General features: G+C 39.3%; 1 protein-coding gene across 1 annotated transcript in view; it reads left to right on the forward strand.

Moving 5' to 3' along the window:
* quo (quattro) overlaps window positions 1-10,582 on the forward strand; it is a 46,396-nt gene extending 35,814 nt beyond the window's left edge. Inside the window, exons 14-24 of the mRNA XM_066665677.1 lie at window positions 550-744; window positions 2,153-3,387; window positions 4,397-4,646; window positions 5,052-5,141; window positions 5,377-5,607; window positions 6,213-6,383; window positions 7,378-7,555; window positions 8,124-8,240; window positions 8,884-9,135; window positions 9,247-9,404; window positions 10,231-10,582. Coding sequence (XP_066521774.1) covers window positions 550-744; window positions 2,153-3,387; window positions 4,397-4,646; window positions 5,052-5,141; window positions 5,377-5,607; window positions 6,213-6,383; window positions 7,378-7,555; window positions 8,124-8,240; window positions 8,884-9,135; window positions 9,247-9,404; window positions 10,231-10,272 — 2,919 coding nt within the window. The 3' untranslated portion in view covers window positions 10,273-10,582. The remainder of the gene's footprint in view (window positions 1-549; window positions 745-2,152; window positions 3,388-4,396; window positions 4,647-5,051; window positions 5,142-5,376; window positions 5,608-6,212; window positions 6,384-7,377; window positions 7,556-8,123; window positions 8,241-8,883; window positions 9,136-9,246; window positions 9,405-10,230) is intronic.
* The last annotated feature ends 2,739 nt before the right edge of the window (window positions 10,583-13,321 follow it).

The raw sequence follows: 13,321 nt of genomic DNA on the forward strand, positions 1-13,321 counted from the left end.
GTGGTACAATTGCTGCTGGAGTTTTTAAACCCCTCAGTGTCACTGCTGGACAGAGAAGCGTCCAGCAATCAAAAATATCCAGCTAACAGAGTCTCATAGGCCGTTTTCAGTGATGACCGACAAAGGGCTAGTGGACAACCAACAGAAACTGCACAGCTGTGAGGTGGATCAACAAACTTAAGTGTCTAATGGAGTGGACACGTGTTTAAAAACTTTAGGAGCACAGGTGTGTCTGATCCACCTGTACCAGCAAAACACACACTAACACCACAATCACTGTGTCAGTGTCACTGAGAATGATCCACCGTACAAGTCATACCTGCTCTGTTGTGGTCTTGCAGTCGTCCTGACCATTGAAGAACAGGGTGGAAGACGTACAGAGGAACTACAGGAACTTGTGCTCCTGCATGGTCAGTTGAGTTGAGAGAATGGACAGTGAGTGTAGAAACAAGGAGGTGATCATAGTATTCTGAGATGACTGTGTAGGAGCGCTGTATCCATTCACACTTTAACAAAAGAAGGTATTTTAAAAATAAATTTTGTCAACAGGAGAAAAAAGTGAAAGGAATGTTGATGATGAGAGATGTGGAGAGAAAGATCCAGAGGGCATGTTACCCTGAAACTGAGGGATTTCACGTTAACGTGACAAGGTTCAAAACCACCATGGCTGCTTTTCTGCTACATGGTGAACAGTGTAAATCAGAACTGGAGTCATTGATTCGTCTGTACGGCTTCTGTGAGCAGGTTAGTGTGTATGCTTTTGTACTGTGACTACTTCCTACATTGTAAAGAACTATGCAACCGCTAGCATTTATACTAGAAATATCAGTTACATATAGGGATGGGCGGTATCCACATTTTTCATACTGTCTCAAAATATTATCTCGATATACGGTATTACCGCGGGGAGGGGATGCTCCGTCAGGCTACGCTGAGCCTTATATCTGTGAGCACAAAGCCAAGTGAATTTAGCTAAACTAAGGTGACCAGACGTACTCTTTTACCCGGACATGTCCTCTTTTTTAGACTTAAAAAAAATGTCCAGGCAGAATTGCACAAACGTCTGGGATTTTGTTTTTCTACAGCTTACATAGAACTTCGAGAAACGTTTCGTTCACAAACTAGTCCCGCCCTCCCCTACTCCGTTTGGTTCGCTTGAGTGAGAAGGGGGCGTGGTGAAGTAGCCTAAAATCTTCGGATTGGACGGTCTGACTGTAGAGCTACCGCTCTTAAGTATTTTACTTAACCGTCAACCCAACGTCTTTTTTTCGGAGTAAAAAATATTTTGTTGCATGCAGAAATGTTATTTCATTTTCTCTGCGGTCGTTTATTGATTTCATAAATGTAACAGTATAGTTTGTTTACACATAGCACAAAGGAAAAAAAAAACCTGTTATGCGCAGTGTTATTTCATTTAAAATTTCAAAAGGGGTTTGTGGCTCCCAGTGTTTTCTTTACTGTGTGAAACCGGTCCAAATGACTCTTTGAGTGGTAAAGTTTGCCGACCCCTGCCCTAGCTAAACACATCCCAACAGTGCACACCGACACAAAGACAGCAAATTTCTGAAACTTGTGCTGAAGGAACAGAAAAACAAGCTGATCTAGGACCATAATAAGATGGTTCTACACTGTTTAGAAGCACAGCTGGTGCTTCACAACAGGCACTTGTGTAGCACATCACAGAAGTTTTTTTTCAGCTAACTGAGAACTCAACACACACATATTTACAGGATAAAGCCATACACCTGTGAGCAGCACAAAGTCAAGTGAAGGATTTTCTGAGATTTTTATCTGTTTACAGCTTTCTTCCTCTCTCTTTTAACCCAAACTCAGCGCTAAACTTCCAACTGCGGTGGGTTACTGGGCTTGTGTTTATCTCCACCCGTTTTCAGACCGTGACATCAGCAGTCATTGAGCTCCCACAGCGCCCCCTCCCTGTGACTCTCTTAAATGCACATGAACGGTTTGTCGACTTTTAAAGACAAAACAGAAAATGACACACCACACGTCAAAAATACCGTCCGCATTTTGAGCTACCGTCCACTTTTTTAAATAGAGCGCTATACGGTATGAACGTTATACAGCCCAAACCTAGTTACATACAAGTGAAATAATCTTCTGAAATAAATGATGTAACACATCTGTTTGTCAGGTCTTATCTCTAACCAAAGAATGCAGTCATTATCTGGAACACATGAAGACTGGCTGCTCAGAACACGCCAATATAAGCAAGCTGAAGACATTTGAAGAGAGATTTAAAGCTTTTCTTCCCCAGCGTTTTGAGGAGGAGAAGAGTAATGTTGTGGCTGTGAAACATCCAAGAGAGCTGCGTGTGTGGAAGAAGGCCTGGGCTGAGTGCCAGGATGTCAAGCAGAGGCTGGAGGAAAAGCTGCTGGAGTGTGATGGGATCCAGAAACCTCAGAGACATTCACAGACAGATATCAGCATGTTGGGAATTGCTGAAGCTTCTTTGCAAGCTCCTTCATGCTCCATTTCCAGCTCCCGGGGTGAAAAGGAGGCCAACAGTGAGTGGATTGGAGCTGATGGTCAGACACAGAGCCAAGACAGTTGTGCCAGAAGTGACAGTGAAGCTGTAAGCATTTTTAATCTCAATTTTAAACCTGAGGGGATAACCAGCAAAATAAGCAGTGCACTCCCGGTGGTCCCAGATATATGTTCAGTCATATCTAAAAACTGTAAAGAGTTCAGAGCTGAGTGTGTATCTCAGACACAAAGAGAGGAAACCCAAACACAGCTTCTAAGCTTGAGTGAGCAAGTTGTTTCCAGTGCAGAGCAAAACAACTTTAAAGAAGCCAAGCCTTGTGCCTCAGTCATTGCCTCAAGCAGAAATGACGGTTCTGCATTACAGAATGACTTAACGATAAAATTAAGGATGTTGTCTCGCAAATACCACAGTGAGCCTGACCTCAAGGCCATTCACCTTTCGACCAGGGCGGCAACTAAAGCACAATGGAAACAAGCCTTAGGGAGATCACAGAGTGAGGGCTCCTGTGAACGTGCTTCTAATTGCTCTCCTGTGCCTTTACTCAGAGAACACTCCAGGGACAAACCAAAGTCTTTGTTAGATGGCCATGCCTCTGCAGTATCTTATCAACAAAGACGGTGCTCTGACATTTCCACCACACCAGAGTGTGCTATAAATGGTAACAGATACAAGCCCAGTGTGTCTTTGGATGAGCATCAATCCCCAATATCTCGGCAAGAAAGCTTCTGCTCCAGTGTGTCCAGCCCCAGACAGGGTTGGGTGAAAGAGGAGGATGATAAACCTTCAGATGCCTTACCATTAGACCCCATTTCTCCAGACAAGCATGAAGAGAGCTCAGCCTACAGCCCTACCAAAGCCCTGGAAAACAGCTATCATTTACTGTGAGTAATCAAGGGAAGTCTTCCAAACTAGAAAGACCAATATGTCCAGACACTTCCAGCCCACAGTCTGTGTTCATGGATTACAGAATAGACCACTCTGTTCTTGTTTATCATTAGAGGAGATGATATCAAGTAGGCCTGTGTGGCATACACATGCTGATGATTAAACATGTGTGAGTCCCAACTTTAGTCAGACATTTGGGAAGTAGGCTTAAACTACTTGGGGAAAGTACCTGTTTGTTATTTAAATGTCAGTTATTATTTTAAAGACCAGACCTGTATTTTTATAACCAAGGCCACCAAGGTTATCTGTCTTTAATTTTTAGTGTTCAATATATAAAATTCTATAGAATTTTTCAGTAATTTTTCAGAATTTTTTTTTGAATGGGGCTGAATTAGCCAATAAGCCTCACATCTAAGCTTCCCAATAAATTTCCCAATCTTGCTGCTTAATCATGGTCAATTTTATTTTGATTTTTACAAATCATTCCATCAAGTCCCGCTCCGGGTGACTGACTGTGAGGAGTGTGGTGTGTTCTCCCTGTGTCCGCATGGGTTTCCTTTGGGTGCTCCGGTTTCCTCCCACGGTCCAAAAACACATGTTGGTAGGTGGATTGGCGACTCAAAAAGTGTCAGTAGGTGTGAGTGAATGTGTGTGTGTTGCCCTGTGAAGGACTGGCGCCCCCTCCAGGGTGTATTCCTGCCTTGCGCCCAATGATTCCAGGTAGGCTCTGGACCCACCGCAAACCTGAACTGGATAAGCGGTTACAGATAATGAATGAATTAATGAAAATCACACCATCTATACCACAACACTTATTGCACATTGTTTTTGATAACACTGCCAAATTCCAGTAGATAATCATTCACAATGCTGTGTTTTGCTAAGATAAGCAGTTGTGGAAACATTGCTGTCATTTTTTTAATTAGTTCTGTGCAAGAAAGTAATAGAGTAAATAATTTTATGGTCTGACAATGATTGATTCTTGTTACTATGTTGTTCTGGCAGTAAGCTGCAGCATATCATGGAGGAGTTGCTGCGGACTGAAAAAGAATATGTGAGAGCGCTGAGTTATGTCATGGAGCACTACTTCCCTGAGTTGGAGCGCTTGGATGTGCCACAGGACCTAAGGGGCCAGAGGGGGAGCATTTTTGGAAACCTGGAAAAGCTCAGGGACTTTCATCAGCACCACTTTCTTAAAGAGCTAGAACTTTGCCTAAGAGAGCCTTTTCGTGTCGGACGTTGCTTTCTAAGACAAGTGAGTTTTTGCTCTGAACTGAAAATTCCAAGCTGACAGTTAAAACCTAAATTCAGAAAACCATTAAAACCATTTGAAACCCAAAAACCAAAACAAAAGTAACAATAAATAAAGACAGGTTACATTAAAAAGTGTAGTAAAAATATTACACTTGTGTACACTATGTGCCAGGAGATCCCAGCTCTGCAGTAAGAGAATAGAGTTTGTCAGGTATTCGCCTTCTAGTGGGATTTTTCATTTTTAATGAATTCCCTATTGAAAACATATTGCTGTATTTATTTTAAGTGTAATATAACTTAAAAGTGACAGATATTATAAAGTATGTTGTTTTTTTTTGTTTTCATTTTTTTGTCCTGCATGTTTCCCTTCATGTTCTGTGACATGTCTCTCCTCTTCCAAATTCAGAAAGAAAGCTTTGGTCTCTATGCCCTCTACAGCAAGAATAAACCTCACTCCGACAACTTGCTCATTCACCATGGAAAAGAGTTCTTCAACGTAAGGCCTGAGAATGAACAGCCAGACATCACACACAACTTGTGAAAACATCAAGAATAACACTGAATATTGTCTCAAGCTATATTTAAGATATCCAGAAAAGAAACAAATGCATTTAAATAAAGAAATAAATATCCATCCACACTAACCATATAACGTTAATGGCACTTAGTAGCTTCATTCCTCAGAATGTTTCTCAGTAATTCCAAGCAGTACAATGTTCACACATTTGCAGCAAAAGCAGCAGCAGCTGGGGGATAAGATGGACCTGTCCTCGTACCTGCTGAAGCCAGTGCAGCGCATCAGTAAATACAGCTTACTGCTGCAGGACATGCTGCGAGAGTGTGATTCTGAGCCACACAGAGATCGCGAGAAAGCTGAGATACAGGCTGCTCTTGAGGTCATCCAGTTCCAGCTTCGCCATGGCAACGATCTTCTCGCCATGGATGACATCCAGGAATGTGATGTGAGTTGGGAGCTGAACAGTAAATCTTGGAAACTTAAAGGATTAAATGAAAATTCTGTGCACTGCATATAAATATGTTCCACTGTCACAGTTTACTCCAAGTTTCTGCTTGTCCTGAAGTTCCAGACAAAAATAAGGGGATGTCATAGTTCATGCCTGAATAATATAATAAATATATTGTAATGTCATAGGTTTGTGAGCAGGTGGATATTTTTTTAAGGGAGCAGCTCAAATGTCCCCATTTATACTAACAAAGCTTGAGGTCACAACATTTATTTTCAGCCACTTAAATTACAATGTTCTTCAGTTGAATGTTGTTGTCTGATAGGGCAGAGAAGGACTGACTGAACATAACACTTATCCACCACTTTATATAATGCATGCAAATGTATAAGTTCTTTCGATATTTGCTAAAAATAAAGTTAGACAGCAGCATTATTACTCCCAATAATGGGAGTCTTTTTCTATATCATGAGTATTTTAATACAAAGTACCTCAAGTAACAGGCTTGCAACTCACTCACAGTTCGTTAATAAACTTCTCCACAGACACAGTCCATGTTAGCTATAAACATAAATATAATTGAGTCAAATGTATGTTCACAGGTGAACCTCAAGGAACAAGGGCAGCTGATTCGTCAAGACGAGTTCTTAGTTTCCTTTAGGAAGAAGAAATGTTACCGGCATGTTTTCCTTTTCCAAGATCTTATCCTCTTTAGCAAGACCAAGAAGACAGATGTTGGGAATGACACATATATCTACAAACAGTCCTTCAAGGTAATCTCCTTGCATGTATAGCCTATCTACTCACCATGATTTAAAAGCAGCCCTTTTTTGGGGCAAACTATTTCCATCAGAACCATTGGTGGAGCCAGAAATTGACCTTGGAATGGGCCTGGACAAAAGTGGGTGGGCACAATTAATGTTTCTAGGATAATATACAAATGCAAACTTGGGGGATGCAGAGGAATTGTGCTCATAGGCTTTGCTCCTATCACATCTTGGGTTGCCAAATTTCTGAAATCGAAATAAAGAATGCAAGAGCCAAGGGGGCTTTCTAAACAGCGGCAAAGCATAATCTCTCCATGTATTTTGCAAATAATGAATCACTGTATAATTAATCTACTGTTTAAAATTGTTCATTATGTACGATGAGATCTGAAGTGAAAGAATCGGTCTAAGAGGTCTAAAAGACCTCATTCCATTACCATATTTAACTATGTCTAGTAAAAATGTCATATAATTAGTTATGTTAAAACACATTTTCTTATATGTTCTATGTTAATATACACTCTACGTTTATTTAGGACTCCTACCTTTGACCTACACAGTATGAATATGTTATTGTTGTTAATGTTATTGTTAATCTTATATAAAAATGATCTAATATGTTTTTTATTTATTAATGTGATTCACAATGTAAGTCAGCTTTATTGTCATCACAGGTGTGTTAAGGGTAAAGAAAATGAAGTTTCTCCAGGACATGGGGCTAACATTAGCTCTATATCTTAAAGTAGCACTGATCTCTCTTTCAGCGCCACTGCACATCAACCCCCTCTAGAAGGGACTGTTACTTCATAGGCTGCAAAATTAAATGTACACCTAACTTTGGCTGCTGATTGGCTTAGTAAAAGTGATGACCATTGAGAAGCGCATTGTCTGTGTAATTTAAACAATGGCACCACTAATATTTATAATCATCAGCATCAAATAAAACCAATATCTTAATTCTCTTTCTTATCTACATTTCTGCCTCTCTGTCCTCTTCCAGACTTCTGACATCGGAATGACTCATAACTATGGTGATTCTGGACAGTGTTTTGAGATCTGGTTTCGGAGGCGTAAGTCTCAGGACACATATGCACTTCAGGCAGCAACACGGGATGTGAAAGAAGCCTGGACAAAAGACTTGGAGAGGATACTGTGGGAGCAGGCTGTCCACAATAAGGGTGAATACGCCAGGCCTTTCTCACTTCATCTGAACCACAATCCACTTTTATTCTCAGTAACTTGAAAGTGCATTATTGTATATTCAGTCGTTTTGTTTGTAACAGTGAAAGGCTTTATGTCCCATTTGACTCTGAAATCAGAAATCCCTTTAAAATGGTATACATAACAAATCAATAGGACACAGCAAAGATCCCAAAACAAAGAAAGGGTTTATTTGCTTTGTCTGTATGTTTTTTTTATGCTTTACTGCTCTCAAGTCAATGTTGAAATAAATGGGAAATGTTCCAACCAAGATGATAAACACAGATGAACTAGGGTGGAGATGGGCTTAATATTAAGTTCCTAGACAACTCATGTTCCAAGCCTACACAAGCTTTTCCTCTATGTTACCACCCTTTCTTGTTGTTCTGCTCGTCACCATTAATGTCATGTTCTTCAGTCTAATGAACATTTTGGCACTGAATTTCTGGACATTTATAAACGTAATGTTTTTTTAAACACAACTGCATTTAAACATAAAATGTTGAGATTAAATATATGCTTCATGTTTCATTGGCTGACTCGCAGAGATCCGTATGCAAGAGAGGGTGTTTATGGGAATTGGGTATAAACCATTTATGGATATAAAGCCCAGTGAAGCAGCCATTTGTGACCGTGCCATCAACTGTGCTCTGACAGTAAGAGGTGAAGTACTTTAAAAACATGTCTTATGTACTACCTAGTATTACAGCTGGAATGAATGAAGAGTAAGAATTAGGTAGATGTTATGTTACATTGCATTAATGGGAAATTTCACGGATTTTTAAAAGCAAAATCAGTTACTGCAGGCAAATTTACTGGCTCTGAATTCTTTAAATTGGTGGTTATTAAAAACATCAATAAAAAGATCAAATATCTATTATACATATTTTAATTTAATAGCTTAATTTACTAAATAACCAGTGAAACTAATTTGTGTTTTCCTCTGAAGTATTATAAAACAGTGTCTCGGGTATAATGAAGCACATTTGTAATCATTTCATGCAACAGCATTCTGTTAAGTAGCTTCTAGACTTGTTAAACCTCACATCAACACTGTGAACTTTTGTGTCTTGGCAAGTGCTCTTTAATACCCCAGTGCATGTTAAACAATTCCTAATCATTTAACTGAATCTTAATGAGATTGTGGAATTTCCCTCACACGTTTGCACGAAAGACAGGCATCCATTTCTGGACAGTGTTTGGAATACAGCCTCTACATGTCATTTAGCTTTTGGAATGGCATGTTTATTACCCTTGTCTGGGTTGAACAGTACTTTGATTGTTTTGCATTCTTTCATGTTTGCAGACTGTAAGGCAGTTACCTCCTCCGGAACAGCTGACTCTCAGGGTGGATTTCTAGTTCAGAGACCAAACTCTACTGGTTCAGTCAGCTGCACATCTTCCTCATCCTCTTCCTCTGGACGGGGCTCTGCCTCACCTATGGGCTACCTGATTGGTCCCAGCAGGAGGGGAGTTTCTGAGACGGGAAGATTCAGCAGTGGAGAAATCTTAGAAGAATATGACTTACAGCAAGAAGTCAGCAGCCAAAGTCTTCTCGGTAATACTTTGTTAATGTGAAACGTCTTAATGCATAAAGCCTGTGAACATTTTGATCATTTATTTAAAGAGCTGTGATTTCAGAGTGCCAGTTTTATCTGTTGTCTTTCAGTGGACAGTTCAGAATCTTCAGGAGAGAGCGTAAGTGGCTTCAGCAGCTCTGGCTATAGTTGCCAGTCTGTGACTGTAGGAGAACATGAAGAATGCACAGACAAACCTAAAAAATCTCCTAAACCACAAATCCAGCTAAAGGACCAACCACTCAAAAAGGTATAGCTATGCATATGTCACCAGAGTCTAGCTTATAGTTTCATGTGTTTATGACCAATTCTATTCAGAATTTTATTACAGTCAGTGATAAGTGTTATCAGGTTTAAACCTGTCAAAACTCCTCAGCACATAATGAATGTGTATTTCTACTGGCTCTGTGATTAATTACAGTGAACCCATTTTATTTATAAAAAAATGTTGAACACCAATGAACTGCATAGGGTATAATTTGCTGGTGTGTTTTATAGTGTTCATTTAGTACTCAAAGTACGACTGAATCAAAGTAGAATGGAGGCCTTTTGATGGAAAAATGTTTTGTTTTGTTTTGTTTTGTTTTTTTCAACTGCTCTGGGTGTATACAACAGGCAGAAAAACATGTGGAACTTAGTCTCAGGAACATACTTAAAACTTTTATTTTCATCTTGCCCTTTTAGGGCTTCCATACTTTTTAGATTGAGTCACACTTTGGAAATTAAATGAACACTATAAAACACACTATCAAATTTACAGTGCTGTCTGAGCCCAAGCAAAGAACATTTGCATTTTAATGGGCCAATACTGCATTTAAAATTAAGGGAAAGAGGAAAAAATACAGCTGCATATTTACATAGAAGAATTTTTAATAATGTGGTTGCACAGTTCAAATAGAGAACATTCTTGTTCTTTAAAATAGCCACGTTTGGAATAAAAATCATATTCTGCCCACTGTAATCACTTATGCCTAATTAAAAGGGAATGCTATAAATATTATTCATATTAAAAATTCATGTGTTGCTCAAGGATGTAATCTAATACAAAACACTCTACATTTTCATTCAAATTGCAGATTGAAGGGAACAATCACCAGGGAAAATCAACTGAAGTTTAATTGTGGATATTAATTCAAACCCTCAGGACCACATGGAGAGCCTGAAAATGTTGAGATATTTGTCCCTTTCACATCAAAAAACACAGAAAAGCCTTATCAAGGAAAAAGGAACGGTGGTATAAAGACGTGCAACGTACTATTTATTGTTTTTTAAGATCTTGGTGGACACTAGCAGTTTCTGCTGACTTTTTCGTAATGGTTTATAACATACTGGTTATACCAAGTTTAAATTAATCCCTTTATTTGCTAAGCATATGTTATTGGTACATTGTTGATTACTTTGTTTGTATATGTTTGTGTGTGTGTGTGTGTGTGTGTGTGTTGATCTCTGCAGAATGTGTATTTGTGTTTGAGAGCCTTCTGGGTTTTATAAAAGAGCAATGTCTCGTTTCTCTTTTCCTTGTTGGACAGTTGTTTATCTTTTCATAGCATTTTTTAAAACCATTACCAACTGTTTTGTATTTATTGAATTCTGATAGAAATGTTAATAATAATAACATCTAACTAAAATGATCAGTTGTCTATACTAAATGTAACCAGGTGGTGATACTTTACAGTCACTCCCCACACTACCCATTAAACTGTAACTCTTGTATACGGGCACTGTGTAGTTTTTTTATCTTAAAAATCTCCCAACTGTATCATGCTTCGAAAGGTCTCCTAAATGCAGTATATAATGTTTTTTATCTGCCGTCATAGCAGCAGTTTTTATTAGCAGCAAATAATCAAAAAATGATTACAAATTATCCAGTACATTGAAGAGCCATTTGTGATCCAAAACTAATCACCTATCATAAACACCTGACCTCAAACATTCATACATGACCTCATGTTTATGTTGCTGATGCATTCAAATCCTCACAGCATTGTTCCATCTGGAGTAGTGCCTTCCCAGAAGAGTAGAGGCTGTCCATTTGCGAAAACTATTGAGAGAACTGATAATTATTCTCTAGAACTCACACATCCGGTTTAAACCTGTCAAAATCCTCAGCATCAACTCCTGTATTTCTACTGATTCTTACTCATCAATATAGTGTATACATTGCAAGTATTAAGAGAATTTTGAACACCAGTGAACAGCTTACAGTATCTAACACAGTATGTAACACAATTCTGATAAATTCCAGAGGACCAAAGGTCAGCACCTCAACTGTCACAAAAAACACTGGTCACCACACCAGCAATGTCTAGAAAATCATGAATATACCCCCGACATGAACAAAATGAATGACAACAGAGGAAGTGCTGACTCAGCAACCGATTAACAGCAAGTGTAGAGTCATTTCCAGACGTTGCAAAATCATTTTCTGAAAAATTACAGCACCAAATCAGTCTCTCTGTGACACTTATCTCTGCTCGTCTTTTGTTGGTTGTTCTCTGGTGTGGACATGTGCTTTATAAATAATTCTTTCTTCAGAAATCTCAAGTTGGACTAATTTGACTTGATTTGATTGTTTCAGAAGAATTACAAATTATTATTATGTTTTCTTACATTACATAATAAATTCCATTCATTCAATCATTCATGCATTCATTATGTGTAACCGCTTATCCAATCCAATCCAGGGTCGCGGTGGGTCCAGAGCCTACCTGGAATCATTGGGCGCAAGGCGGGAATACACCCTGGAGGGGCCGCCAGTCCTTCACAGGGCAACACACACACACACACACATTCACTCACACACTCACACCTATGGACACTTTTGATTCGCCAATTCACCTACCAACGTGTGTTTTTGAACTGTGGGATGAAACCGGAGCACCCGGAGGAAACCCACGTGGGGAGAACACACCACACGGGGAGAACACACCAAACTCCTCACAGACAGTCACCCGGAGTGGGAATCGAACCCACAACCTTTGTGGCTGCGACACTACCTGCTGCGCCACCGTGCCACCCATTCATTCAATCATTCCTCTTAAACAACAGATTCATTCTGATCAGGATTCACTGTGCACAAGGCAGGAACACACCATGGACGGGGTGCCAGTCTATCACTTGGTATCGCAGAGTCACTCACATTCATACTGGACAACTTCACACAAAAATCCAACCTCCCCCATGTGTTTGGACTGTGGGAGGAAACAAGAGCACCCAGAGGATACCCATACAGACACTGGGAGAACACACCAAACTCCTCTCAGTGACAAGGAGCAAGGATCAATCCAGGACCCAAAGACCCTGGAGATGTATAACTCTGCATCTCCTAAATTCACTTCAACAAAAAAGACCACAGACAAACGATGGACATCGCTGAGACCCAGAGTCAATAAAAAAAAAAACAAGATGTTTGAAGGTATTTTTAGCATTCAGAATATAATACACAATATGATGATTGAAATACTTATGTAGACAAGCCTCGTAAGGCTTCACTGTTCCAAAATAATGCACACAATCACACTGCTACACAAACGCAAGCGTGGGTTTCATGAACTTGAGAATGAGTTCAAGTGGCGTTTACCTCAAGAATCCCTTCCTGTCTGATATTGTTAAGTTGAAAGTGTGAAACGGTCATAGTTGTGAACTTCCACTTTTTTTCCCTTTAACTATGACGTTAATCATCATTTTACTCATTAAATGTTGAAATGTTGCCAATATTTTGAAATGTTGAACTTGCTAATAAGCAAAGGAATTTTTATTGAATAGCACTGAACTACAAATGGATGTAGATACACAGATCCAAAAAATGGTTCTCAAGGCAAAATAAAGTATGACAATTTAAAGCATACTGAGCACATTGTTTTGTGTTTAGAGTCTAGCACCTATACAGACCATTAATCAGGGTCCATCCTTTATTTACCTCATTTCCTGTCAAAATAGCCACTAAAAATAAAGCAAATTTGAGGTGAAATGCTTTTTCAAAGACATCCCCAGATATATCTATTCACACTGGGTTCTCAAACTTAGTTTTCCTTTTGTTTTTTACAAACCAGATAACCACAACATTTTCAGTGATGTTACGCTCTGGTCTGAGGAAACCATTGTCCTGGAGATAACAGTTTGATTGACAATGTTTTGTTACTCTTGACTGCTTTGTTGGCCATTTTT

The sequence above is a fragment of the Hoplias malabaricus genome, chromosome 3 (genome assembly GCF_029633855.1).
Source record: "Hoplias malabaricus isolate fHopMal1 chromosome 3, fHopMal1.hap1, whole genome shotgun sequence".
NCBI classification, from domain to species: domain Eukaryota; kingdom Metazoa; phylum Chordata; class Actinopteri; order Characiformes; family Erythrinidae; genus Hoplias; species Hoplias malabaricus.